At 62.2% G+C, this 27,764-nt stretch overlaps 1 protein-coding gene across 2 annotated transcripts; it reads left to right on the top strand.

Annotated features, from left to right (window-relative positions):
* Positions 1–29: 29 nt before the first annotated feature.
* ESPNL (espin like) lies at positions 30–27,338 on the top strand (the record flags this gene model as incomplete). 2 transcript variants are annotated; one of them, XM_082658165.1, is made up of 9 exons in its annotated part: positions 30–436; positions 1,679–1,869; positions 3,511–3,697; positions 6,553–6,735; positions 15,171–15,302; positions 21,396–21,513; positions 22,521–22,630; positions 23,508–23,702; positions 25,746–27,338. In XM_082658165.1, 9 exons carry the CDS (start codon positions 143–145, stop codon positions 27,336–27,338), a joined length of 3,003 nt encoding a protein of 1,000 aa, XP_082514291.1. The 2 variants fall into 2 exon arrangements, with proteins under 2 accessions (XP_082514291.1, XP_082514290.1); XM_082658164.1 differs by having other exon boundaries at positions 143–436; positions 22,515–22,618.
* Between the last annotated feature and the right edge of the window lie 426 nt (positions 27,339–27,764).

Genomic DNA, 27,764 nt, shown 5'->3' with positions numbered 1-27,764 from the left:
CCAAGGCCTGTCCCCCCACCCCCCTGCCGCCTCCCATCTGCCCTGTGCGCCGCTTATCAGGTAACCGGAGCCGGGAGCTGCGTCCACGCCTGAAACAGGAAGCCCAGGCCTGTGCGTGAGTCGAGGAGAGCCGGCCGGGTGGATGGAGGAGCAGCGGGCGCTCGCGGCCGCCAAGGATGGGGACCTGGCCACCCTGGAGCGGCTGCTGGAGGCGGGTGCCCTGGGCCCGGGGGTCACCGACGCCCTGGGGGCTGGCCTGGTGCACCACGCCACCCGGGCCGGCCACCTGGCCTGCGTCAAGTTCCTGGTTCAGCGGGCCCAGCTACCCGGCAACCAGCGGGCCCATAACGGGGCCACACCGGTGCATGACGCCGCCGCCACCGGTAGCCTGGCCGAAATGTGCTGGCTGGTGCGCGAAGGGGGCTGCGGTCTGCAGGTGAGCCGAGCGGGCACGGTGGCCGCGGGGGGACCCGTGTCCATGGGGATGGAGGGAGGCGTGAGCCAAGAGCTGGATCCGGAGCCCTCGGCCTCCCCTGGGCACCTCGGCCCTGGGCTGTTCCTCTCGGGGAGTCACCACGCGGGCCCCACGGCACAGTCAATGGCGTCTGTCTCTGCCCAACGTCCCTCCGCCCCCAAAGTGGGCACCTCCTAAACCCCCTCGCGTCCCCCAGCGCCCAGCACAGAGTGGCCATCCTTGTTCTTCCTCCCCACGTCCCACCCAGGGGCACCTGGCCTTGCCAGTGGCGATCTCACGGAGCCCTTATCAGGCCTGATCCGTGGGCCTGTTTCCGAAGGGTCTAGAAAAGGGTCCTTACGAAGAGAAGCAAGGTGGGCACTCGGGCTCGGGAGCTGTGGGCACCGGCCTGGACGGCCGGGGGCCCCGGTGGGTGACAGCACAGGCGCAGCTGTGGGGGGCAGTGGGACGAGAACCTTGATGTGAAGAGAAGAGTCTCAGGGCCCGCCTCTCCCTTCTCCTGCCGGCCCGGTGGGTGCTCCGTGTGGGGGTGAAGGACCACGGGAGGTCGGTGAGCCAGCTCTGACGGTGTAAGGACGTCCTCCCAGAGGCCGGAGTCGGGGGGTGGGCATCACCGTGACCCGCTCGGTCCGGGACGGGGAGGACTCAGCGGTCACAGCCTAAGCGTCCCAACAGCCTCCAGGCCACCGTCCTCATCCTCAGCGGCTCTTCGCACAACCCCGGGGGCGGGAGCGGGGCCACCTCTGTGCCTGGGAGAACGCCCAGGTCTGCCAGAGGCCCACGGTGGATAGGGTCCCCGGCAAGAGGACTCGGGGGCCGGCGGGTGGGCGCTCAGTGGGGATGGGGCAGAGGCCCAGAGACGCCGCAGCCCTGGACACGGGGCAGGCCACCGGCCGGCGCGGGCGCAGCTGGGCGAGCGGAAGCCGCTCTGACTGCGAGCAGAGAAGGGGAGGGAGCTCGGATGCACTTGGACCCAGAAGGCCTGGACTTGATCCTGGCCCTGCCGCCGACCTCTCAGTCCCAGAGACCTCCCCCCGCACGCCCCGCGATGGAGCACGCCGGACGGAGGGGCGGGGCGGAAGCTCTCTGCCGGGGTCCCGGGCGCTGTGGTGCCGGGCGGCTGGCCTTGGCCGCACTGGTGCTGCCGGGCAGGGCTGGGTCCGGGCCCGCCGCCCGCTCACCGCCCCGCCCGTGCCTCCGTAGGACCGAGACTCCTCGGGCGTCTCCCCGCTGCACCTGGCCGCCCGCTTCGGACACCCGGTGCTGGTGGAGTGGCTGCTGCGAGAGGGCCACGCAGCCACGCTGGAGACGCTGGAAGGAGCCTTGCCGCTGCACCACGCCGCCGTCAGCGGGGACCTGACCTGCCTGAAGCTCCTGACGGCCGCCCACGGCAGGTGAGGAGCCGCAGCGCCGCCTGTTGGGCAGTCCGGGGGGTGCAGGTGCTGGGGAGGCCGCACCGAGGCGGCGGCGGAGGAGGGGCTGCCGCCTTGGAGGCGGGCCTTGGGGGAGGGGAGTGTGGAGGGGCAAGTCTGTGGCCAAGGCGCGGGCGGAGAGCGCTCGGGGTGAGGCTCGGAGCGTGGAGGGGGCAGTGAGAACGGCGAGGAAGCTGCTGCAGCAGTCAGAGCAGGAGGCGCTCTATATGCTCAGGCAGCTCCCGGCCCTGCCTGGGGGCGTCTCAGGGCCCGGCTTCCCCTGGCTGGGAAGGTGGCCCCCTCAAGCCACCCGAAGGGAGCAGAGGCTGTGCAGTGGACTTGGGGGCCCCTTCAGGTCGGCCTGAATTCTCCCTCCACACTGTCCGGTTCCTGACACTGTGAACCCCTGTCCCACCACCTGGAGTTGGTGGATGGCGAGGCGGGGGAGCAGGCAGCGGGACTCCCCTTCCCCATCGTGGGCACCGCTGTGGCCCTTGCGCCCCACAAAAGATACCCTGGGCACACAACGGGCCATCTAGGGTGCCGTGCACGTGGCCTGCCCCCCACCGTCTGTTCTCAGGGCTACTGCCCTGGCTGGGGGTGGGACTCCGTGTCCGCCCCACACCTGACCTGGCCTTTGTCCCCCAAACCTGCCTGCCTCTGTAACCACACGCCTTCTCCTCTGCGGGCCTCTTGTTGGCCGGCTGGCTGTCCTGGCCACCCCACGGTTGCTCCTGGACGAGACCGGACAGCTCAGCTGTGGAACAGTGTTCCTGTCCCTGGGCCTTCCCATCCCGACCCCTCGGCAAAGGCCTTCGGGACTCGCCTCTGCGGATCTTCCCCAGAGCGTCCACACCAGCTGCCCCGGGCCCGGCCGGCCACAGAGTGTCTCTTAGACCGGCAGTTTTAGAAGCAGCTTCTGTCATTTGAAAAGTGGAAGATTTCACATTAAAGCACACACAAGCACACGGGAAGGTCCCCCGCCCCAGGGCCCACATTCCCACCGGCACCGACCACAGGACCTAGAGGTGAAGTCTTTGTCAACAGGGCGTGGGTCCGGTTTGGGGAGGGGCTGCCCTGGGGACTAAGAACTCTCCTGGGCCTGCAGCACCATAGAGGCAAAGCCGGATGCAGGAAATCTGACGACCCTGCCCCAGTCCATCCACATGGGGGCCTGGAATTCCGATGCTAGGGCTGGGCACCACAGAAGGGCTACTGCCCTGATCACTGGCCCCTTGTACAGAGCAGGCCCCCAGCTCTGGAGGTTCCCTGACCCGTCCACTGCAGGCCCTGCTGGGCTAGTCACCCCCTAAGAAGCGCCCTCTGCCGGCCAACCCCTGGCGGCGCGCACATCTTGATGGGGAGGGGGGTGGGGGAGGGGAAGCTGGATTCCGGCGGCCCGTGCCCACCTCACCCCCGCCCCGACCCCGTGCCCTTGCGCTGTGCGCAACCTGTGCAACGCTACAGGTGGCCGGCTGGGCCCCTCACCTCAGCCGGGAAGCGGGGTGGCCGCAACAGCTCAGCCAGGTGCCGGGACGCCCCTCCCCGATCTGGGCCCTTGGCTGGAGCGGCTCCCCGCGACCCCCGGGCCGAGCGCCCTCTGAACCCCGCCCTCCCCCATAGCGGCGTGAACCGGCGGACGCGCAGCGGCGCCTCCCCGCTCTACCTGGCCTGCCAGGAGGGCCACCTGCACCTGGCCCAGTTCCTGGTGAAGGACTGCGGCGCCGACGTACACCTGCGCGCCCTCGACGGCATGAGCGCCCTGCACGCCGCCGCTGCCCGCGGCCACTACTCGCTCGTCGTCTGGCTGGTAAGGGGCCGCCGGGGGCGCGGGCAGGGGAGGGCCGGGAAAGCTGGCAACTGGCTTGCAGAACCGCCTTCGAGCGAGTGGCTCCCGGCTGGGGTGGGCGCGGCACACCCAAACTGGGTCTCAGTTTGCCCGCAGGAAGTCCGAGGACCCACACGGTGGTTGGGGGAGCAGATGGGCCGGCCCATGGCTCAGAGCACCCACATGCCAGGCCCAGTCTCGGCCCCGTGGTGCAGCCCGGAGCCCACAGCTTTGACTGGAGGTGGCTGCGGACTGAAAGTCAGCCCCTGCAGGACCGTGGGCTTGTGCAGGGCCCCCTGGGGGCTCTCCTGCCCCTCCCCCAGGAGTCCTCAGCGTCGGTGGCGCCCAGCTGCTCTGTCTCTGGCACAGGCAGTGCCTGGCCCTGGCCATTTGGAGCCCAGGGCCAGACCCCTCCCCTCTTGCCCGCTGGACCCATGGAAGGGTCACCCAGACCTCTTTCCAGAAGGAACACAGAGTGACCCAGCTTGAGGAGGGTGCCTTCCGCCAACACTTCTTCCAGGGCTGAGGACTTCCTGGCTCCGCCACCAAAACCCTGGCCTGGGAGCTCTGAGGGTCCATTACAGAGACCCGGCCAAGTCTCAGAGTGGAGAGGTCTCTCTGGGGAGGGGCAGAACTGAGGCTGGGCAGGAGGTGGCTGGGCAGGGGGGGTGGTTCCTGGAGGAGCGGGGGCCCAGCTCAGTCACAGTTGGGAGAGCCCGTGGGGTGGCGTGAGGCGGAAAGGCAGACCAAGGCCCCGGGAGGACCTGGGCTCTTTCCTGGGGCACTGGGGAGCCGCTGAAGGACTGCGAGCTGGGAGCGCCAGGGTCTGCTGGTATCTCTGAAGGTCACGCAGGTCACTGGTGGAGAAGGGAGAGCCCTTCCTCACTCAGAACCTCCCTCCCTTCGCATGGGGCCTGCTTTTCCAGCCCTCCCTCCAGCAGGCCGGCCTCCCTGCCCCAGGGCCTTTGCACGTGCTGCACCTTCTGCCTGGTGACAGCTCCCCAGATGTGCCTCCCCCCCACTGCATCCCCTGTCCACCTGTGTAGGATGGCAGCCACCTGGCCCAGCTCCCCGTCCTGCTCTGCTGCCGTCTGTCCTGTACCAACACTGATGAACGTTGTGTTTGCCTTCATCTTGGTGGTTGTCTGTTCCCACCCCAGGCTGTAAGTTCCAGCCGCTCCAGGAAGCAGTGGCGCAGCCCTGCTGCTGCATTCCTTGTGCCTGGCACATAGTAAGGGCTCCAGAGATGTTTGATGAGTGAGTGAAGGAGGGAAGGAATCTGGCCTCCAGCCACTCACCTTGGCCTCAGAGGCTGCCAGCAGTTGCCTCCAGCCTCCCTTCGCTGCTGGATCTCCCAGGCTGGCCTCAGCCCCTCAGGCAGCCGCACCTTCGTACAGGCTGAGTCCCCTCCCAGGGCCCCTTGCTGCAGCCCCTCCTACACGGCCAGCTCCTCTCACAGGAGAAAGCTCTGCGGCTCCTGCTGCACTAACTTTCCCGTCATCGGCCCCGCCCGGGCCGCTGGGTGGAGTTGTCCTTATGTCCCCTCACTGTAGTTCAGATCTTGGCCTCCCAGAAAAGTGCCTGTCCCCAGACCTGGACTGCTCGCCCTGCGGGAGCCTGAGTCCTGGTCATCTCTGGCCGCAGGGCCACAATCGCAGCAGGTGCTCAGCACACGGTGTGGGAGTGAGCCAGTGGGCTGTGCAGGGTGAGGAGAAGCAGCTCGGAGCAGCGGGGGTGCCCAGGAGCAGGGGGAGGGTGGGCAGGAGGGAAGAATGTCCACCGAGCCCCATGGAGCCCCACAGGGGCTCATCCCGCGAGAAACAGCTGGGGCCACGGGGTCCCAGGGCCAGAAAGGCTTTTCCAGATGTGACTCCCCAGCCCCGCCTCCTGCAGGGTGGACGGAGAGGGGAGGGGGCGGCGTCCAGCCTGGCTCACCCACCCAGCGCTGGGCGCCCCCTCCCTTCGGGGAGCTGGCCGAGGGGAGGGTCTCTGTTCCCGGCTCACTGGCCTTTTTCTAACAGACGCCAGCGTTTGGCTGCAGTGACCAGTGCACTGAGCCACTGAAAGGTTGTCCCTCCCACGTAGAGGCCGTTGACACTGGGTCACATCTCTGCTGTTCTCCCAGCCTCTCCCTCATGGTGAGAGTTGGCCGCATTCAAGGCAGGAAGAGGGAGAAAAGGGGGTGACGCCACATCCACCAGCCCCTTCTATCAGGAAGGCAGAAGAAGAGCCCCTTACGCCTCACTGTCACATGGCTGCCCCGGTGCACGCAGTCCATTGCGTGCCCACGGGCCTGGCCGGGTGCCGTGGACCAGAGCCCACTGGTGCCCTCACAGAGGGGCAGCTGAGGGCCCGTGAGGAGGGCCGGCCAGAAGTCACTCATGTGGCTGCCAGCAGGACGGGGCCCAAGCCGCAGGGTGACCAGGCTTGGGTCCACCATGAGGAAGGCTGCTCAGGACCCGCCTCCCAGCACCCCTGCATCTTTGTGCTGGAGACGTGATAGGGTACAAACAGGCCTGGTGCCAGGATGTCCTTTCTCTCCCTCCCTCCCTCCCTTCATCAGCAAACATCTGCTTACTGTCCCTTAGGTGCCGCCCAAAGGCATTTCTTTATTTGATGTGTGAAACCAGCCCCTGGGGGTGTTCAGCTTACGGTCAGGGCTGGGGCAGATTTGGGGACCGTGGAGTCTCCCAGCAAAATCACTGAGCTCACTTCCTCCCATGCTGCCCGGGACGCGCCAAGAGGAGCCAGCTCTGTCCCAGGGCTTCCTGCCCCGAGGTAGGAGTGGTCACCCCCGTCCAGCCTCAGCTGGCCCATCCCCCCTCCTCGTCCCTCAGGTCACCTTCACGGACATCGGCCTGACAGCGCGGGATAACGAGGGGGCCACCGTCCTCCACTTTGCCGCTCGAGGCGGCCACACGCCCATTCTAGACCGGCTCCTGCTGATGGGCGCCCCCGTCATGAGAGACTCCTGGGGTGGGACCCCTCTCCATGACGCAGCGGAGAGCGGGCAAATGGAGGTGAGGCAGGGGCCGGGGGAGGGTGCGCGGTGGGGCTGGGGGGCCTCCGAGAGCCAGCAGTCCTGGAAGGCTTCCTATGAATAAGTCATTTAACCCTCACCACAGCCCTGTAGAATAGATGTGATTAGTCCCCTTTTACAGACAGGTAAACTGAGGCTCAGAGGGCCCGTCACTTGCCCAGGATCCAGACTCTGACCCAGCTGGGAACAAAATCTGTGTGCTCGGCCCCTCCCTTAGCACAGAGACTCCCCAGGTTCCCGCTCAGGGAGCGGTCTTCCTGCCGGTCCTCCCCGGAGGGCCTTTTAGCTGCTGGCCCCCTGATGGGAGCAGCCTGGGAGCAGAGCCCTGGCGGGTTCGCTATGATCCAGATAGACCTTGGGGGCTCCTGTGGCCCAGTTCCCAGGAAACAGCATCCAGAAATCCAGAGTAGGCAGGGATGGTGTTCAAATATTTACGGTCCAACGCTGGGAATAGACCTGGCCGTCAGCCACTGGCCCCGCACTGGCATCACCTGCCCACTGACCTCCTGTAAAGGCAGGGCTGCATCTGAGGGGAGCGCACAGGCTGACTCTTCCACTGCCCCACCCAGCAGGGCTCCGAAGTGAGTCAGCTCATCCCATGCCGGCTCCCGGGCTTTCCCGTGTCATTCCCACAGTGCCCGGGGATGCCTGCTGCATCTGCCGTCGTGAGCAACATGCTCCTGGCCCAGGAAAGGCCAGTCTTTACTGAGGTGCAACCGGGTATCCCATTTGGGCCTACATTCTGGACAGCTGTTTCCAGCTGGAACCCAAAGTGTCCCTGGGGCCCAGCCTGAGCAGCGTTGTGTGAATGCAGCCCAGGGCGGCCACCAAGAGTCATGGGAAGGCGCAAGGACCTTCTGAAGAATCAGAAAGAGGCCCAGTCCAGCTCCTGGCAGCGCTGCTGAAATTGTCTTCCTCTGACTCTCAGGAGTCCTGGGGTCCCTCCTGCTCTCCACCCTCCACCCTCCACCCCTCCACCCCAGCCCCCCTCCACCCCAGCACCCCTCCACCCCACCACCTCTCCACCCCTCCACCCCTCCACCCCTCCACCCCACCACCCCTCCACCCCTCCACCCCTCCACCCCAGCCCCCCACCACCCCACCACCCCACCACCCCTCCACCCCTCCACCCCACCACCCCACCACCCCTCCACCCCTCCACCCCTCCACCCCACCACCCCTCCACCCCTCCACCCCAGCCCCCCTCCACCCCTCCACCCCTCCACCCCAGCCCCCCTCCACCCCACCACCCCTCCACCCCAGCCCCCCTCCACCCCACCACCCTTCCACCCCAGCCCCCCTCCACCCCACCACCCTTCCACCCCACCACCCCTCCACCCCTCCACCCCAGCCCCCTCCACCCCACCACCCTTCCACCCCACCACCCCTCCACCCCTCCACCCCAGCCCCCCTCCACCCCACCACCCCTCCACTCCTCCACCCCTCCAACCCACCACCCCTCCACCCCACCACCCCTCCACCCCAGCCCCCCTCCACCCCACCACCCCTCCACCCCAGCCCCCCTCCACCCCACCACCCCTCCACCCCTCCACCCCTCCACCCCACCACCCCTCCACCCCACCACCCCTCCACCCCTCCACCCCAGCCCCCCTCCTCTCACCCCTGCAAGCCACCACTCAGCCCTCCCTGGCTCAATGCCCCCAATCCGCCCCTATCTAGAGGGAGGGGAAGGGCAGGCGTGAACCTCAGTCCGGGCCAGGGCAGTCCTCAGAGAAGAGGAAGACCCTGCAGTTACCCCTACAGTCATCCCTTTTGTCCTGGACACGAGAGAAGAAGCTGAGCAGGTGACAGGGTGGGAGGCGGGGAGGGCGGTCCCCGCTGGCGGTTGGTGGCCTGAAGAGCCCTGAGCCGTTGCAGCGAGGCTCAGGCAGCCGCCCGTCTCCCAGCCTCCGGCTCCGTAATCGGGAGGGTGGCTGGAGCAGCGCTCTAAAAACTTTTTAAGCAGCAGCATCTTTTTCAAGTGAAATAGTCTATAGGAGCCCGAGAAGCTCACCGATAAGCCAAGAGACCACCACCGCCTCACCCTCCCTTAATGCGAAAATAAAATAGCTCAGGCCTCAAGGCTGACAGCTGCTTTCCTCTTCAATCTGTTACGAAAACTCTAAACACACAAGAGCAGAGCCTCCTGCCTCAGCTCATTGGCCTCTCTTGGCCACTCCCTCCACCGCACTATTATTTAACAGCAAGTCAGAGAAGGCACATCTTTTTATCCATAAATACTTCAGTGGACTCTTCTCCAGGAGGCGAAGACTCCCTTTGTTTCTTATCACAGCCTCAAACCATTATCACGCCTAAAAATAATTCATGATCATTTCTTTTATTTATTTATTTATTTTTTAGACTACTTTTAAAAATTAATTAATTAATTAAATTTTTTGGCCTGCGTTGGGTCTTCGTTGCTGCGCACGGGCTTTCTCTAGTTGCGGCGAGAGGGGGATATTCTTCGTTGCGGTGAGCGGGCTTCTCACTGCGGTGGCTTCTCTTGTTGTGTAGCACGGGCTCTAGGCACGTGGGCTTCAGTAGTTGCAGCATGTGGGCTCAGTAGTTGTGGCTCGCGGGCTCTAGAGTGCAGGGCCAGTAGTTGTGGCACATGGGCTTAGTTGCTCCGCGGCATGTGGGATCTTCCTGGACCATGGCTCGAACCCGTGTCCCCTGCATTGACAGGCGGATTCCTAACCACTGTGCCACCAGGGAAGCCCCCAATAATTTCTTAATATCATCTAATATCCAGTCTGTCTAGTAGCCATCTAATATCCATTTCCCTGCTTGTGCTGTAATCAGGAGCGAAGCAAAGTCCACACATTATTGATTTGTCTGTTGGGTCTTAATCTGTTAGCAATTCCAGAAATATATTCATCCAGGAAATATAGGATAATGCTTCATTCCCACCCCACGCCACACCCCGTTTTAAAATAAATTCTATTTTATTTTATTTTTTATTTTTTTTGTGGTACACGGACCTCTCACTGTTGTGGCCTCTGCCATTGCGGAGCACAGGCTCTGGACGCACAGGCTCAGTGGCCATGGCTCACGGGCCTAGCCGCTCCGTGGTATGTGGGATCTTCCCGGACCGGGGCACAAGCCCGTATCCCCTGCATCGGCGGACGGACTCTCAACCACTGTGCCACCAGGGAAGCCCCAATAAATTCTATTTTAGAATAATTTGGAAGAGTTTTAGATTTGTAGAAAAATTGAGACACTAGTACAGACAGTTCTCACAGAGTTCACATCCATTTCCCCCTATTATTAACAATTTACATTAGCATGGTACGTTTGTCACAATTAATGTACCAAAATTGATACAATATTACTAACCGAAGTCCATACTTCATTCAGGTTTCCTTACTTTTCACCTGACGTACTTTTCCTGTTCCAGGATCCCTTCCATGACACCACGTGACATTTCATCATCTTGTCTCCTTAGGCTCCCCCGAGCTGTGACAGTTCCCCCCCACCCTTTAAAAATAAAACTTCAGAATAATGAGCTCCTGCCCTAGCACCCCCAGTGGGGGATGATGACAGTTTAGTATGTGTTTTGTTTTGCTGTATCTCAGTCTTTCTTATGTCACAAATTACACTGATTACTTGGTTTTTTAATTGAGTAAAAAATACATCACATAAAATTGACCATCTTAAACATTTCTAAGTGTACAGTGCAGAAGTGTAAATATATGCACATTGTTGTACAACACATCTCCAGAACTTTTATCTTGCAAAACGGGAAGTCTGTACCCATTAAGCAACAACTCCCCATCCCCACTTCCCCAGCCCCTGACAACCACCATTCTCCTTTCTGTCTCTATGAGCTTGATTACCCTAGGGGCCTCATACAAGTGGAATCATACAGTATTTATCTTTTTGTGACTGCCTTATTTCACTTAGCATAATGTTCTCAAGGTTCATTCATGTTGTGGCATGTATCAGGCTTTCTTTCTTTGATAAGGCTGAATAATATTCCACGGTATGTTATGCCACGTTATCTTTATCCATTCATCCATCAGTGGACATTTGGGTTCCACCTTTGGGCTATTGTGAATAATGCTGCAATGAACATGGGTGTGCAACTGTCTCTTCAAGACCTTGCTTTCTACTCTGATTACTCTCTAAAATGTTAAACCAACCTTGCATTCTTGGAGTAAACTCAATTTGGTCATGAAAAACGATCTCTTTTATACGTAGGTGAATTTAATTTGCTAACATTTTGCTTAGGATTTTAAGTGTGGTAGATAGCACTGGTGTAATGGTTCTCAAAGGTGGCTGCACACTACAACTCTCCAGAACAGGTTTAAAATATTCTAATACCTGAGCTCCACCTACCCCAGCGATTCTGATTTAATTGGTCCTAGGGAGCCCACGTATCAGGACTTCTTGAAGCTCCCCAGGTAAGGGCTTCCCTGGTGGCGCAGTGGTTGAGAGTCCTCTGCCGATGCAGGGGACACGGGTTCATGCCCCGGTCTGGGAAGATCCCACGTGCCGCGGAGCGGCTGGGCTCGTGAGCCATGGCCGCTGAGCCTGCGCGTCCGGAGCCTGTGCTCCGCAACGGGAGAGGCCGTGACAGTGAGAGGACCGCGTACCGCAAAAAAAAAAAAAAAAAAAAAACTCCCCGGGTGACTCTAATATATGTCAAATTTGAGAACCACCTATGTGAGTAGCGTTAGCTGAGCTAATCTAGAAAGAATTCATAGAGATGGTCGTTCTTTTCTTTTTGAGTTACTGACACAGAGTTTATTGGAAGACGGTCATTCTTAAAGCAGTGAATGTCGGAAGGAGTAGGGTTTCTAGCAAGGGAGAGAGGGTTATAAGCGCTCAGGGTGCTAGGACAGAGTGGAGAGTAGAAGCTGGGGCTTGTAGTGAGAGGTCAGTGGTGGAAGACCTTGAACTAGTTTTAATATTGTGTAAGGAGCCATTTGGGAGCTGCTGTGGGATCCCGAGAAGAGGGCATATGATTTCCTGGCTGTTTGGAGGAGGGCTCGCTGTGGACCGGGAAGTTGCCATAAGATGGGGTGTGGTCTGGGGCTTTGCTGAGGAGGTTGAAGAGGAAACAGCAGAAGACAGGTGTAAACGAGGTCCCTTCAAGGTTTAGATATGCAGTTAAAACTCGTTGGTAGTTCTCTACCTAGCTTAACATTGCTGCTAATTCAAGAGAGAATTTTTATTGAGTATCGTGAGTCCCCAAAAAGGCGTTCCGAGCAGACGATTGCCTCTGTCGACTTTCTGTGCTGGCTAATTTTTTAGAGTCTTTAATGGTCAACGATTCATGTCCACGCTTTCCTTCATGCAGACACTCATTGAACAAAGAGTTATTGAGCACTTGCTTAGTATGTGACCAAGGATTCGGGAACCAGAGAATACCTGCAGTAGATGAGTGGTCGGCTTGGGAAATTTCAGGGCTGTTTCTGTTGTTACAACGATTGGGGTGCTCTTGTGGGGGAGGCCGGGTAGCCCGCTGTTCCAGAACAGTCCTGCACAGTGAGGAAGGGTCTTGTGCCCCAAGCAAGTTCCCAATGAATCGGACAGGTATGTAGGTAGAAAACCTGTTCGTAGTTATCTGAGCTTCGAACCTAACTCAAGTACATGTAATTATCTAAGCTTAGAACCTAAATTCAAATATACGTACACATACACCAATGTTTCTTCATAGTTTTAATATACATAAGAGTTTTCCAAGGATGGTCCGATTGTATATATTGAGGGAAGATAGACTTTTGTTTTATTTAGCACTTTACCAAAATTTATTCACTATTTGAGCAAATGACATCACCAATGGCAATGCTGAACCTGACGTTTGCGTCTCCAGCTGTCTGATTTTTAATCGTGAATTTGCAATGATTCCACATGTTAAAGGATAAAGTGCTGGTAATCATGACTTTCATTCAACTATAAAATGAGCCTGTGTCAAACATTTTTATTTAATTCATTAATTAATGAGGAAACCAGTAATTCAAAGTGATAGTATCTTTTCAAATTAGAGTTTTCATTTTTCCAGATATATGCCCAGGAGTGGGATTGCTGGGTCGTATGGTAGTTCTATTTTTAGTTTTTTAAGGAACCTCCATACTGTTCTCCATAGTGGCTGTATCAGTTTACTTCCCCACCAACAGTGCAGGAGGGTTCCCTTTTCTCCACACCCTCTCCAGCATTTGTTGTTTGTAGACTTTTTGATGATGGCCATTCTGACAGGTGTGAGGTGATTGTGGGTTTCATCTGCATTCCTCTAATAATTAGTGGTGTTGAGCATCTTTGCACATGCCTGTTGCCCATCTGTGTGTCTTCTTTGGAGAAATGGCTATTTAGGTCTTCTGCCCTTTTTTTTTTTTTTGGTTGCGCCAGGTCTTAGTTGCAGCAGGTGGTCTCCTTAGTTGCGGCTGGAGGGCTCCTTAGTTGTGGCATGTGAACTCTTAGTTGCAGTATGTGGGATCTAGTTCCCCGACCAGATATCGAACCCGGTCCCCCTGCATTGGGAGTGCAGAGTCTTAACCACTGTGCCACCAAGGAAGTCCCTTCTGCCCATTTTTTGATTGGGTTGTTTTTGATATTGAGTTGTATGAGCTGTTTTGTATATTTTGGATATTAACCCCTTATCAGTCACATTGTTTGCAAGTATTTTCTCCCATTCTGTAGGTTGCCTTTTCATTCTGTTGATGGTTTAAAATCTGTGCCGCGTTTTAGAATTTACAATTCCATGCCTAAATTTTCAAGCTTGGTTTTTACTTCCTTGAAAGCAGTGAGCACAGCTGTGTTACGGTCTGCTATTTCTCAGGACTTTGTGGGTCTGTTTCTTTGTGTGTTGGGTCCTCTGGTTCTCGTTTCTGGTATCTTATTTCCTTGTGCTGCTGGTTTTGTTTGAGTCGATGCTGCACATCATTATTTAGGGCCTCAGGTGACGTCTTACTTGCTGCTGGCTGACAGGCACACGTGGATCATATTAGTCCACAATCCGGCTTGAGATTCCTGGAGCACCTGCGTGACAGGAAGCAGAGGGTGGGCTGGCTCCTGCTTTACCTTTTCTCTGAGGGCGGAGGCCCAGCCTGCAGTGGACCCTGAACTGTTGCTGGTCTCCCTAGTCTCGTGAGCCTGTGACACAGCTGCTCTGGTTAGAGCCATTTCTTCTGCGTCAGCCTGCTCTTAGGGCGAAAGCTGTTCTGAGTGGTGGGCTTATCCCTCAGGATTTTCCTTGTGTCCTGAGCTTGGTCTGACAAGCCCTCACTTCCTTGTTGCCTGTAATGCTCTAGGAAGATGCCTTTCACATTTAGTCCATTTTGTACGTTGACTCTGGAGAGTGGACTGGTGGTACCTGCCTGGTTCTCTCCTCCTTGACGCGGGTCCGTCTGCCCACCTGTTTCTGCCGCTGGCACGGCTACCTCACGGATTTCCAGACCTAACTCTTGGTCATCTGTAACCACCCACCCTCTGCTCACAAATGGGTCACCATCGTTTGCCAGCAGTAATCGCCGTCATTCGGGGGGCAAGTTCTCTCCTCCCCCTCCCTCCCCCGGGGTGCCGTCCCCGCCCATCTGGGGCCAGGCCTGACACTCCGGGGGCCCCTGCTCCACTGCGTTTCCACTGTGACCCCCCCACACACACACGCTCTGGACGCACGGCCGGCTCCTGCAGCGCCCTGTATCCTCCCCCCGCACCCCATCGCAGCCTCCGTCACAAAGGGCCCTTCACAGCCTCCTTCACAAAGGGCCCTTCGCAGACCCGGATCTCCTCTCGCTTTGTTTTCCTCCATCCTCCCCTCTCCTCCCAGCTTCTGGGCCTCCAGGCCTTCCTCTCCTCCCAGCTCCCATCACACGAGCCCAGAGGACCAGTCAGGAGGGAGACAAGGGGGCCCAGGCCCGGCTTGAGCGAGGAGGGAGCATGCGTGTGGCTGGTGGAGCCATGAGCTCAGACATAGAGACGCAGAGGGTGAGGGTGGGAGCCCCCAGAGCTCGCCTAGGCTTGGGGCCAAGAAGAGGGGCTCATCGAGTGCCAGGCCTGACCGGAGGCCAAGGAGTGGGCAGGGGGAGGTGGGCAGGGCACAGGCCCGGAGTCCTGGGGTGAAGCCACGGTGTTTAGCCTCCTGCACCCCGGTTTCTTCGTGTGAAAATGACACACGCCTCCGAAGGTCGCTGTAAAAATGGAACCCGGCTCCGTATCTGAACCCGAGGCAAGGGTTACAAGGGCAGAGTCGGGGTCAGGCTGCCTGGCTAGGATCCGGCTGGGTCGCTGACTGACCAGCTGGGCCCTTGGTGAGCTCCTGAGCGCGAGCGCCTGGGGTTCCCACCCGGGACAGGGGCATGCCGGTGCCCGCGGGCAGGGCGGCCTGGGTCCGGGCACGGGTTCAGGCCGTGCCCCAGCTCGGGGCTGGGTGGGGGGGCCGGCGGTGCGGCCACGGGTGTGCCCTCCCCACAGTGCTGCCAGACCCTGCTCTCCCACCGCGTGGACCCCGCCCTGCGGGACGAGGACGGCTACACGGCCGCAGACCTGGCGGAGTACCACGGCCACCGCGACTGCGCCCAGTACCTCCGCGACAGCACCCGGCCGGTAAGCTTCGCGGTCCCGCCCCCGCCCCCCCACCCCCGGGTGACAGACCCCTGCCGCGCTGACGGCCGGGTAGCTGGGGAGCCGTCTGCGTACGCAGTGTCATTGTCACGTGAAAGGGCCTGGCCGCGCCTGAGCCGGTGCCGGGACCAGGGCTGCGACCGGGGCCGTGACAGCCGGGACCAGTGCTGGGCTGTGGCTGGACCTCGGCCGAGGTCTGCCCTCCACCTGGGCCGCAGCAACCACACTTAGGACCTGGGATCCATGCTTCCGGCCAGGGCTGCTGTTGGGTGACGCTGTGTCAGGCTGAAGACACCCCGGGGGTGGGAGCAGGGCCCTGGGCCCTGAGTGAGGTGACCCAGTGAGGCGGGCCAGCCCCGTGCAGCCCGGAAGAGGAGAGTCTCGTCCCGCCCTCCCACCTGGGCACGTGACCTCGCCGGGCCTCGGTCCGCAAGGGCAAGGGCCTCGTGGGTCCCAGCCCCCAGCACGTGATGGACCACGCATGTGTGCCGAATGAGTGGAGCAGTGGACAGGCGGGTGAGCGAGTGGACAGGTGAGGGTGGCCGGGCGGGTGTGCGGTGGGGAAGCGTAGGGCCAGCGCCCTCCCGCCCGGCCTCCACCCCTGACTCCAGGCCCCGGGCGGCGAATACAGATCGTGCCGCAGTTTTCTGTAGCGGCCGCCCCTTCGGAAGGCATCCCTGGGATTGCCTGGCCCTGCCTTCAGGTGAGAGCACCAAGGCCCAGAGGGGCTGCCGTGCCTCCTTTTCCCTCGGGGCGCCCCCCGGAGCATCCGTGACCAGCTGAGGCTGAGCTGCCGGCCCCGGCCCCGGGCCAGTGGCCTGGTCCTCACCCGACCACCACTGAGAGCCTCTTGTCTCCACTGCCTGAAAGCCACACCCAGGAGGCCTTGGGTCAAAGGCCAGGGGTGCTTCGGGGCACACGAGTTGGGAGTCCTGGTTTGTCCTGGTGTCGTGGTTTCAGAAACAGGACTATACTCACTGCTTGAAGTAATCGATGTGCTGATTATTCACTAACCCTTCGATTGGCTATCGTATGATAAGCGTTGTCTTTCTGGCTTGGGTTCCAGAAGTTGCGCGAACTCAGTGGGTTCCTGGTGTAGCGGACAGAGCTCTGCAGTCCAGCGGCCAGGGATGCCCTGGCCGCCTGGGCCCCCAGCCTCCGTGTGGGCCCTGGGGCCGGCCTGGAGGGGGGGTGGGCAGCTGCTCGGCTGCCAGGGAGCAGGTGCCGCCGGGCCTCTGGCCGGGGTCCCCTGCTTGTCCCCAGCCCACACGGCGGTGCCCGCGGCTGAGCCTTCTGTCCAAGCAGGGTCTCTGCCCCCTGCTCTCCATCCCCAGGTCCTGGCACATCTGCCAGCCCCTCCTGGCCACTGTGCCCAGCTCTCCTAGGGGGGTGGAGGCTCTGGGCGCTCTCCTGAGCCCCCAGGGTTTTGGGGACCAGCCCATGTCAGGCTTCCTGCGGTTTCGCCTGGTCCTGGTGGCCTCCTTGGTGTCGCCACAGGATACAAGGCAGCATCCCCTCCGCTCAGGACTCCCCAAGCCGGGCTGGCCTGTCTGTGTAGCCTCCCCTCCCGGCCTTCCGGCCCGCGGTGTCCAGCCCGTCCACGTGCCCCACCTGCGGTGGTGGAGAGCGGGCAGGCTGGGCCACCTCCCTGGGATCCACTGCTCCCCGCCAGCCCCCGCCTCACCGGCAGTCCCGGCCCCGCAGACGGCAGGCTGTCAGCTGCGCGCCTGATGCAGTATTGATGGAAACACGATATCCAGAGGTCGCCCGCGTGGCCTCTCCCTGTGTCGGGCTCAGGGGAGGTGCTGAAAGTCATCTTTTTCCTCTCCACACGGCCGCCTGCCTCTGCCCCCAGGGAGCCGTGGGTCCCAAGAGAGGCAGCCTTGGGGGGCACGGCTGGACGGGGAACGGAGACCTGCCCTGTGGGAGGCGCCCCCTTCCTGGGAGGCTTCGCAGGGCCTGGGTTCACCCGCTGCCCATTGCGGGGCCTCCGCGAGGCGCGGGAAGGCCAGGCCCTGCCTCGACCACACCACCTCGACCTTGACCAAGCCTTGCCACCCCCTGGGCCTGGGGTACCCCTCTGCACAGTGAGGGCTTGGGCCTCTCTGACCCCCAAGGAGTGGGCCGGGCAGCTGGGCTCCTGGCTGCAGGGCCAGGTTAGAGTGAGACGCTGGACGGCAGCAACAGTGAGGAGTAGCGGCCCAGGAGGGGGAGCCTAGCCCTTCAGCTTGCCCCCAGCCCGGCACTCAGTGCTCACCAGAGCTGGAGCGAGTCTTCCCGGCCGGGTGGCACCCCAGTTCTGAGCGTCTGTGAGCCTCGATGTTCTCACCTGTATAATGTAACTAGGAGGCTTGCTGGCCGGTAGACGTGTGCCGTGAGCACACGGGGGTGCTAATTTCCCTCCCCTGGTCCAGAAGGGCCCTAGGACCCCTTCCTTCTACAGATGGGGAAACTGAGGCCCAGAGAGGGCAAGGGACTCCCCTGGGCAGTCTCCTCCCCCAGGGAGGGGCGGGGCCTGGCCGTGCAGCCAGTAACCGAATCTCAGCCGTCGCCCATCTGCGGGTCATGATTTTCTCGGCCCGGGTGGCATTACAGGCCTGTAACCCGGCTCGCCACAGCTGTCCTCGATATATAATGCATGGCAGGCATGGCGCTGCTCAAATCTCATCAAAAACACAGAAAAGGAGACACCAGGCCATGGGAAGGGCACCAGCCCAGGGCCGGCTGACCGCCAACCTTAGGGCAACAGCCCCCTTTGGGGGCAGCACACGCCCAGCTGTCAGAATCCCAAACGTCAGGACCCAACGTCTGCCACTCCCTCGGGTCCTCGTAGATTCGGTTAGTGTCCAGGGCCTGAATGAGGGACACGGGGATGTGGATACTCCTGTCACCTGGGAAACACCACAGCCGACCCCCGTCCCCGCCGAAATTCAGAGATCATCAAGACACCGTGCTAACAACAGCAAAGAGGTCTGAGTGCCACGTGTGCCAGGCCCTGCCGGGGGCTCTCAGTAACCCCTCCTCTTCCCAGCAAAGGCAGAGAAACTCAGGCCTGGGGGACGCTGAGTGACTCCACAAGGCTTCTCCTTGGTGAGGGTTGGAGCAGACTCCAGCCTCAGGGACCAGGTGGCATGAGGTCTCCCAGGCTGTGGGTACTGTACTGGCACCAAGTCCATCCCCCTGGGCCCTGGACCAACTTCCTGCCTCTTCCATCTTCCCCGGAATGACAGGGCCCCAGCCACCCCAGCTGAGCCCTTCACTCTGCAGGGACTGGGAAGCCCTTGCCCCTCAACCCCAGAGCAGATTCAATTGCGGGGAGGGGCTGCGGGCTCCCAGGCAGGGGCAGGGAGCAGGGGAGACTGCGGCAGCCTCACAGCCCTGTCCTGGTTGTGCAGGGGCCCGGGGCCCACCTGGGACTCAGCCCTGCTCTGCCCATCAGACCGTCGGCGCCAGCCGTGGGGTCTGGGGTCTGACTCGACCCTGCATAAAGTTCCTAGGCCAACGGGCTCCTGCCTTGCGGACGCTGGAAGAAGACAGGGGATTCCTAGGTCGGAGACACGGCAGGGAGAAAGCGTCGTGTTTGGTCGGATCCCCTCCCGCCTCCAAGTCCCAGTGTGACCGATATGGGCCCAGATGGCTGCTGCGCGCACACACTTGTGCCACAGGCGGGGACCCCTGAGCCTGGGAAGGCCCGTGTTCTGTAGCAGTCGGCGAGCAGCCTACTCCTCCTTTGGGTTCCTCCCGTGCAAAGGCAGCCCAGAGGAAGAGCCGGGTGAAGCGCGGCCAGGGCTTTGCATCCTCGGTAGGGGCGTAAGAGACCCCACCCGCCTGCCTCTTCCTCCACTGCTGATGCCCCTGGACGAAAGGAGCAGCTGTTCGAGGGGCTCTCAGTCCTGGAAGGAGCAAAGAGGGGCGTCTCAAGTAAGATTCTGGTCTAGCTCTGCCCCGTCCCAGCTGTGGGCCCTTGAGAAAGCCCCTTGCCTCTCTGAGTCTTGGGTTCCCCATCTGTGCCTGGAGGGCTGTACTGCGGGAGTCATCTGGGTGGTCCCTTCTTGCGTGACCAGGGATCTCAGGTCTCCCCCACCTCTCCCGAGGGTCCGCTCCCCCGGCCCCTGCGCTGCGGAGGGTTAAGGCACAGTGGTAAGGGATCCCACACCCAGCCCAAGCCCGCCGGGCCACCCGACACCTCAGCCTTCAAATATTAATGCGACACCTCCAGCTCCTGGGGGCGGCAGCTGCGACAGCCCCCAACGGTCCAGGACAGCCAACAGCTTCCTGTGCTCACAGCCCAGCACCTGCTTCTGAAGGTCCTCCCGGCTGGGGCCTGGCGGACACTCCCCGCCCTGTCGGACCAGGGCTCCTGGGCTCTCGGCACAGATTCCTGCAGAGAGTGAGGTATGAGGTGCAGGGCGGTGGCAGATAAGGGGTTGGGCTGTGTCCCCCTCCCCGTGGCTCCGCCTGGCCGAGGGTCCTGGATGGGAATGCGACCGAGGGGCCCGAGGCAGTGGCTGCAGAGCCGGGGATTCTTCTGACGGGAATCCCCCAGGCTGGGGAGGCCACCTAACGCCTGTGCCTCCTTGCCCGCGGGAGGGACAGGGCCCACCTACAGGTGAGCCAGGGGACACTCAGCGTGGCCGGGGGACTTGGCCCTGCAGCTCCAGCTCCATCACGTGCAGGGCTCAGTGCAAAATGAAAACGTGGGCTTCTTGTTAACAACTGATTAAGAATTTCAAGACAGAGACTGGAGAACCTTCAACAGAGCTGCAGCACGAACCACCCATGCGTGACACCGGCGCCAAACCACGTGTCCCGCCTGGGGGCGGCAGGCTGGTACCAGCCCCTCTGCCCCGCCTGGCAGCCCTGAGGCCACCTTCCGCTGCAGCTACCCACTGGAGGGAGCGGGGCGAGGCGCTTTGGTCTGACAGCCGGTGGTGGGTGCCCAGAGAGACCGCCGTGAGTGGCCCTCCCTGCTGGGGACCCGAGCTGGGGTGGCCGTGTGCGCTCAGGCCATCCTGGCTCAGCCGGGAGCCACGTCATCTGAAAGACGGCCGGCCAGTCTTCTGACGTTCAGCTTTAAACCAAAAGGCAGCAAGCCCGGCTCTGGAGTCCTTGGAGGACAGCTCAGCGTCCTCCCGGAGAACTTCTCTGCCGCCTGGGGAGGGACGCACCACCTGCGGCCTCACAGCAGCCTGCGTGCTCCAGTCTCGACTCTTGGCTCCCATTGGCCAGATGCAAAAGCTGAGACCTTGCAGGCCTCAGCCGGGGGGGATGCAGGGGGCAGTGGCACCTCCAGGTCGAGGATTCTTTCCGGCTGCCCACCAGTCAGCGCTTGAGGGCAGGGGAGATGGTCAAGGCCAGGTCTGTGCCTCGCCCCAGACCCGGGGCAGACATGGGGTTGAAATGCGGGTGCCCCTGCAGCCCCAGAGTGGGGCTGATGGATCTCCCTGACCCCAGGCTGCCGGGGACCAATGTTGGTGGTCTCTGTCTCCGGGTGGACCTTGGGAGAGTGGCCTAGACACTGCATGGTGGGTCCTGGGCACAGCGCCTCTGCTCTGAGGCGCGGTCGCACGGCCGCACTGTTTACGGGGCTGAGAAGAGTTGCAAGTTCGTTGTGGTTTCCCCTATGCCCAGGGCTGAGAGAGGGGGCAGGTCCAGGCAGTGTGTCTCAGCACAGTCAGGGGACAGTCAGGGAGGGTGTGTGTGTGCAAGTGTGCACGTGTCTCTTGTAAGGCCAAGGAGTGGTGAGTGAGCACGAGGGGGACACCAGACCCTGACCCAGAGCCCAGAGCCGCTGAGTTAAGCTGCCTCCACAGGGAGCCGGGCCTTGAGACGAGGGTTTCACCGAGGGGTGAACTCTCAGACAAGTGCGTGGGTATGTTTGGGGAGCGCTGCTCACCAGTGTGGAGGGGTGGACAGAACCTCTAGGGGCGCTGCCCCTCACTCCCGCAAACTTACCTCTCCGAGCTCCGTTCAGATGCACAGCCCCAGCCCCAGGAAGATCGGGCCGGGGCTAGCCTGCTGGATGCCTCCCACCCCCACCTGGGCCTCCCAGTGACCAGGCCTGTCTGCCCCCAGGTGCCACTCCTGATGGCGCCCCCGCCGCCGCCGCCGTTCCCCCCTCCTCCGCTGTCGGCTGCAAGGCACTCCCTGGAGGATGGAAGAAGAGGGGGCCCAGGTGTCGGGGATCCCGCTGGTGCGTACACGTCTCCAGGGAGGGCTGGCCTGGGCTGTGCGTGCTGGGAGCGGGCCTTTCCGGCCTCACCTCCGAGGTCCTTCGAAGGGGCCGGGGGGAGGTGGGGAGCAGAAGCCTCGGCATCTGGGCACGCAGAACACTGAGGACAGGGCCGGGGCCACCCCTTCCCGTGAGCCAGCACCCCCGCTCTTCCAGGATTCCTTTATTGTCCTGTTGCCTTTTTCAAGTGAGGACAAACTCCACAACCACAATTAAACAGCCTCCTGCCCAGCCCTCGGGCGTCTCTCTGTGAGCCCTGAAGCCCCCGCGGCCTGACTCTCCTGCCGCTGAGATCTCGGGCAGCCTCCTCCCTTCTCTGGGCCTCAGCCTGTGCAGAGGGAAATCAGAGGCTGTGTCTGAAGGGGCCTCCGAGTCCGCTGCTGTTCCCTGAGATTCCAGCAGGGGGCGGGGGAGCGGTCGCCACCCGTTAGGGAACCGTGACAGCACTTATGAAAATGAAACGGCAATGGACTAGCATGAAGAATGTCGGGAGGCCCCATGTGCAGGGAAGGTCAGCGTGCTTCATGGAACGGGTGCAGTTACACAGTCACACGTAGGGGTGCGTGCGGCGTGCGTGCTTAGTGGAGGCAGGAGCGGTGAAAGGACAGGTTTGTGGTCTGATGCGGCTGCATTAGATCCCCAGACCACGGAACCCTATGCCCTTTCCAGCTCTTTCTAGGCTACAGGAGAGGCTGGGGAGGGGGGGACGGGCCATGGGATGGGATGAGGTGGGTGGAATGCAGGCTCCCCAACCGGCAGGGCTTGGAGGGGGCTCCAAGGACACCTCTGGAATGCCAGGGATGAATGAGTTTGCCCAGGTCCCAGGGCACTTGGCAGGGAGCTGCTTGGGCCTTTGGCTCCAAGTCCATTGGTACTTCAGGAAGGCCGGTCCTGCCCCAGGTCCGGGGTCCTCTGCTCCCCATCCCCCGACCTCTCTGACTCCAGCTGCCCCTTCCTTCCAGTGGCAGCGTCTCTCAGCCCAGCCTGGCCCGGCCAGCCTGACCAGCCTCTTCCAAGGGAGCACGTGACCCGCACAGCACCCCCGAGGGTCACCACCGGTGCCACAGCCGTCCCTATGGTGAGAACCCCCGCCGTATCCCTGTCTCCCAAGGCACCCCAGCCAAAGCCCGGCTGGCTTCTCACCGTGTTCTCCTGTGTGGGCCCCAGCCAGGTCACTCCTGGGGCAGCCAGGCCCTTTCCTCCAGGAGGCCCCTGGGGTGACTGGCTGGCATCTGAGGAGATGGAGATTCCAAGGCCAGAAGCAACCTGTCTCCCCATCATAGTAGACGAGGGACACTTCTCTGATTCCAGGGGGTTCCAGTGGCCCAAGCCCCTCATCCTGACAGATGCTGCTGTCACGGTACAGGGAAGCATCAGTCCATGGGAAGGGTGGGCCTGGCGCCCACTGCTCTCCTCCTCGGGGGGCTCCCAGCGGCCCACTCCTTCTCTTTCTGGGCACCAGCCCCTTTTAAATCCAGCCACCCTTTCCCTGAATGGGTCTTGGGAACTCTCAGCCCCTGAGATGCTCTTTTTGAGTTTGGGAAGTGCTGCATCGTGCTGCCCCCTTGTAGAGTTACAGTGCACATAGCACATTAAAGGCTCTGACAAGTCCTGCAGTCCAGAATTGGCCACCAAACTTGTCTATGCAACTGTTCCCCAAACGAGTTTGCCCATCCACATGGCGTGCCCTGGGCGGTATCTCTGATTGCCTCTCTCAGCCAGCAAGCCTCCCAACACGTGCCTGGGTCCCACAGGGCACAGCGGGGTCCCTGCCCTCAGAAGACTCACACTTAGACAGGCTGGGGGTGCTGTCAGTGGTCAGCTCCCCTGCCCTACCTGGTCAGCCTCCACCGCCCCTCCTCCCTCAGCTGCGCTTGCCCAGGGCGGTCCTCCCCTCCGCTCCCTCCCGGACCAGGGGCCCACAGGGGCCTTGAACGACCTGCCTGTCAACACAGGTGACGGAGACGGCAGCGCGGGGCGCCCCGGACAGCCTGGTCGCGCTGCAGCTGGATGGGCTGCCCGCGGGCGACCTCGACGGGCTGGTGCCCACGCGGGATGAGCGCGGCCGGCCCATCCCCGAGTGGAAGCGGCAGGTGATGGTGCGGAAGCTGCAGGCTCGCCTGGGCGCAGCTGCAGCGCCCGAGGTCCAGGTGGGGCCCGGCGGGGACGAGGGTGGGGGCGGGGCCTGAAAGGGGGCGGGGCCCGGCTTGGAGGGCAGGGCCGGATGGGGTGAGGGGCGTGGCGTTGTGGGAGGTGGGCGGGGCCCGGGTGGGACCAGAGCGTAGAGGGCGGAGGCGGGAACAGGAGGCTTTGTACTGGCTGGTGGACGTGGAAGGTGGGGTCCCTGAGCACACACCTCGAGTCCTGAGACCCGGAACGCCACTGCGTGTCCCTCTGTGGCCTCAGCTTCCTCTTCTGCCAGACCATGAAGCTGAACCAGATCTGAGGGCTGTGTCCCTTCACCTGTAACCCTTCATCTCTAATGATGTGGTCCCCACATGTTCTTGGATCTAACGATTGTATCCCGTGCCCACCGTGTGCCAAGCTCTGTTCTCAGCAGTGAAGGAGACCAGCCCCGCCCCCTGGCGCTTATATTCCAGCAGGGAAGGCGGGGTGACTGGGCAACTGCGCTGAGGGTGGTTCCAAGTGCTAAGGAGAGAAGTGAAGCAATGAAAAGGGGAGGGGGCTCTTCCGCCTGGGTGGTCAGGGGCAGCCTCTCTGGGGAGTGGCCTTGAGCAGGGGCCAGAAGCAAGTGAGAGGGGAGCCCTATGGGAATGTGGGACAAGTGATTGGGAGCAGAGGGAACAGCAAGTGCAAAGGTCCTGAGGCACGGATGGGCTGGCCCAAGGGTGGGCAGAGGTGAGGTCGGAGAGGGGTCAGGCAGGTATCACCTTGGCGGAACCGTTGAGAATCTGAGCAGGGAAGGGCTGTGATCTGACTTGGATTTCAACAGGCTCCCTCTGGCTACCATGTGGACCGTTGTTGTAGAGTCTTATCCTGGAGGGATGCAATTTTGTCTGAATGATGTATTCTGCACCCTTGGTCTAGAGCTGCCTGTCAATACAATAATGCCAGCCATATGTGGCTACTTAAGTGAATTAAATGAAATAAAAATAACCCCCCTGCCCCTCAGTTAGCTGCATTAGCCACATTTCACTTCCGTAGCCCCAGGTGGCTAATGGCCACGGCAGGTTTCGGCATGCCATCCCCTCATCTCAGAAGTGTTGGGTGGCGCTGGTCTAATGGCCCAGCCTGTCCTCGAAGTCCGAGATGGACACCCATGGGGTTGAGGGTGGAGCCAGGCAGGGGTGGGTGGGGCCTCCTGCCACAGCCAGGAAGCCCTTTGGAATCTGACCCTGGGGCAGGGCCAAGGGTATGTGGAAGAACTCCGGGAAACAGGAAGGACAGACTGAAGGGGGAAGGGATTGGCCCAGTCACAGCCTGGCCCAGTCACAGCCTGACCCTTGTGGGCCGGACACTGCCCAGGACAGCAGCTCCCCCCCACCCCTGCAGCACCTGCTCCCCTCCCCGGGCCTCCTGGGACAAGGAATCAGAACTTACTTGTGCAGAGTGCCACCTGGCACCAGACAATCCCGGGCCTCTTGGCAACTCAGTCCCCTCACCTGTGAAATGGGGCAGATGCAGGGCCTCCATCAGGGGTCTCAGAGAAGTTATCAGGTGGGCACAGAGCTGCACCCAGAGGGGGCCCAGCTCGGAGGCTCTCTGTGTCGTTCTCCCCCGCAAACTGTGAGTGCTGGGGGCACAGCTGTATCCTGGTGCCAGGGGAAGCCTCGAGGGGTGGTGTTTTGGGTGAAGTTGGCCACGTGCTGCAAGAACTGAGAGCAGAGCTGTTGAGGCCGCCCATCCTTAGGGCTGCCGTCCAACCGCAGAAGACTCTGTGGAGGGATTGGGGGGCTCTGAGGAGAGAGAGTCTTTGAAATCAACATTGAGGAGTTGAGGAGGACATGCGGGTGGCAGAGCAGAGGCACCCTTACCCCTTCTGAGGGGAAGACTGGGCCCTCCAGGGTGGGTGACTGCCCTGAGCCTCAGACTTGGGAACGGGGCTGGCCGCTCACCTCGTTTGCCCTCAGGGTCCAGGCAGTGGCCAGCGGGTGTCCAGGGGCTGGGCTGGGGTCCAGCAGGAACTCGCCATGTGGGCTGTGGCCCCGCTGAGCTGCCCTCCCTGTGCCCAGGACGACGGCGGGAGCACGGGCGCCACAGAGCAGGCGGCCTGGCGGTACTCGCAGACTCACCAGGCCATCCTGGGCCCCTTCGGGGAGCTGCTGACCGAGGACGACCTGGTGTACCTGGAGAAGCAGATCGCAGACCTGCAGCTGCGGCGCCGCTGCCAGGAGTACGAGAGCGAGCTGGGCCGGCTGGCGGCCGAGCTGCAGGCCCTGCTGCCTGCGCCCCTGGTCAGCATCACTGTCAACAGCCACTTCCTGCCCCGCGCGCCCGGGCTGGAGGGCGAGGAGGGCCCCAGCCCCGAGGTCGAGCCGGAGGGCTCCGTGGGGGCTCCGCAGGCCACGCCCGGCGCGCAGCCCCTGCCCTTCTGGTGCAGCCACGTCTCCCGGCTGGTGCGCAGCTTGTCGCTGCTGCTGAAGGGCGTGAACGGGCTGGTGCCAGGCGAGGAGAGGCCCCCACTGGAGGCCCCCAGGGAGGCCCCAGCCAGCCCTCCGAGGAGCGAGGCCCAGCGCGAGATCCAGGAGTGTGGGGTGTCGGTGCGGACACTTCGTGGCAACTTCGAGTCGGCCCCCGGCCGGCCCTGCACCCCGAGCCCTGGCCCCTGTGAGCTGGGGCCCCAGCCGGGGCCGTGCCTGAGAGGCTGCTGGCCCTCCCCCTTGCAGCCCCGCGGCGGCCCGATCGCAGGGGAGCCGGGGCCAGGCGACGCGGAGGAGGCCAGCGACTCGGGCATCAGCTGCGAGGAGGCCCCGTCGGAGGCGGGAGCCGTGCCTGGCCCCGACCTGGCCAGCCTCCGCAAGGAGCGCATCGTCATGCTCTTCCTCAGCCACTGGAAGAAGTCGGCCTACACGCCGGCCCTGAAGACGGTGGCCTGCAGGACCCTGGAGGCCCGGCGCGTGGAGCCGCGGCGGCGGGAGGCGGCCGGGGGCCCTCAGCTGCCCTCCCCGCCGTCCAGCGAGAGCCCGCGGCTGGGTCACCTGTGGCAGCAGCGCAGCATCATCGCCCACCTGCTGGGCAACTGGAAGTCCATCTTGGCCCACGTGCCCGCCCGACAGCTGCGGCGGCTGAGCCGGCGGCCCCATGGCCCCCTGTCCCCCGAGCAGTTCCTGCCCCACGTGGACGGGGCGCCGGTGCCCTACGGCAGCCTCACGCTGGACCTCTTCATGCTGGGCTACTTCCAGCTCCTGGAGTGCGACCTGTCGGCTGAGGAGCGCAAGATGCGCCACCTGCTCTGCTTCGAGGTCTTCGAGCACCTGGGCGCCCATGGCTGGGAGGCCGCACGCGCCTTCCACAAGGCCGTGACGGACGAGGTGGCTGCCGGCCGCCGTGCCTGGACCGACGGCTTCGAGGACATCAAAGCCCGCTTTTTCGGCTCCAGCCGCAGTCACCCCTGGGGCGCAGAGCCCGGCCGCAAGTCGGGCCTGACCCCGCTCCGGCCCCTGCCCCATGCCGGCCCCAGCGGCGGCCCCGGGCCCGCGGCACAGAGGCTGGGGTCCGGCCCCCAGCGGGGCAGCTTCAACAGCGAGGACATCTGTGGCTACATCGACCGGAGCTTCGCCTTCTGGAAGGAGAAAGAAGCTGAGATGTTCAGCTTCGGGGAGTGAGATGGGCTGGCAGCCTGCCTTCCTACCAACGGGGCTTCCGGTGTGGTTTTGGTCCTCTCCTCTTTTCCTTTCGCCCACCTGGTGGCCAGGTGAGCCTTGAGGGCAGGCCGGCGGATCCTCAGCGTGCTAGTTGCCACCCTCCAGGTCTGCCCCCTGGCGGGAATCAGCTTCAGAGCCCTTCTCACCGCTGGCCCGAAAGTCAGTCCCCCAGTCGGCCCCGAAGTTGGATGACTTGCCATCTCGGCCCGCGCCCTTCTGCCTGGTCTTCCTTCAGGCACCTGTGATTCCAGCCCGGGTTTCCCCTTGGTCCTCCTTCCAGAGTCGCCTGGGTGTCCCTCCTCTCAGTGCTTCTGGTGCCCGTGGCTCTGGTCGCGTCCTGAGCCTCCGTCTGCCCTCCTCGGGTCCCGCCTTGGTTCCTTCTGGTGA

Source organism: Grampus griseus, assembly GCF_964374135.1.
Source record: "Grampus griseus genome assembly, chromosome: 7".
Taxonomy (NCBI): domain Eukaryota; kingdom Metazoa; phylum Chordata; class Mammalia; order Artiodactyla; family Delphinidae; genus Grampus; species Grampus griseus.
Note: the sequence above shows the minus strand (reverse complement) of the source record. Positions and strands in the feature narration are given on the sequence as shown.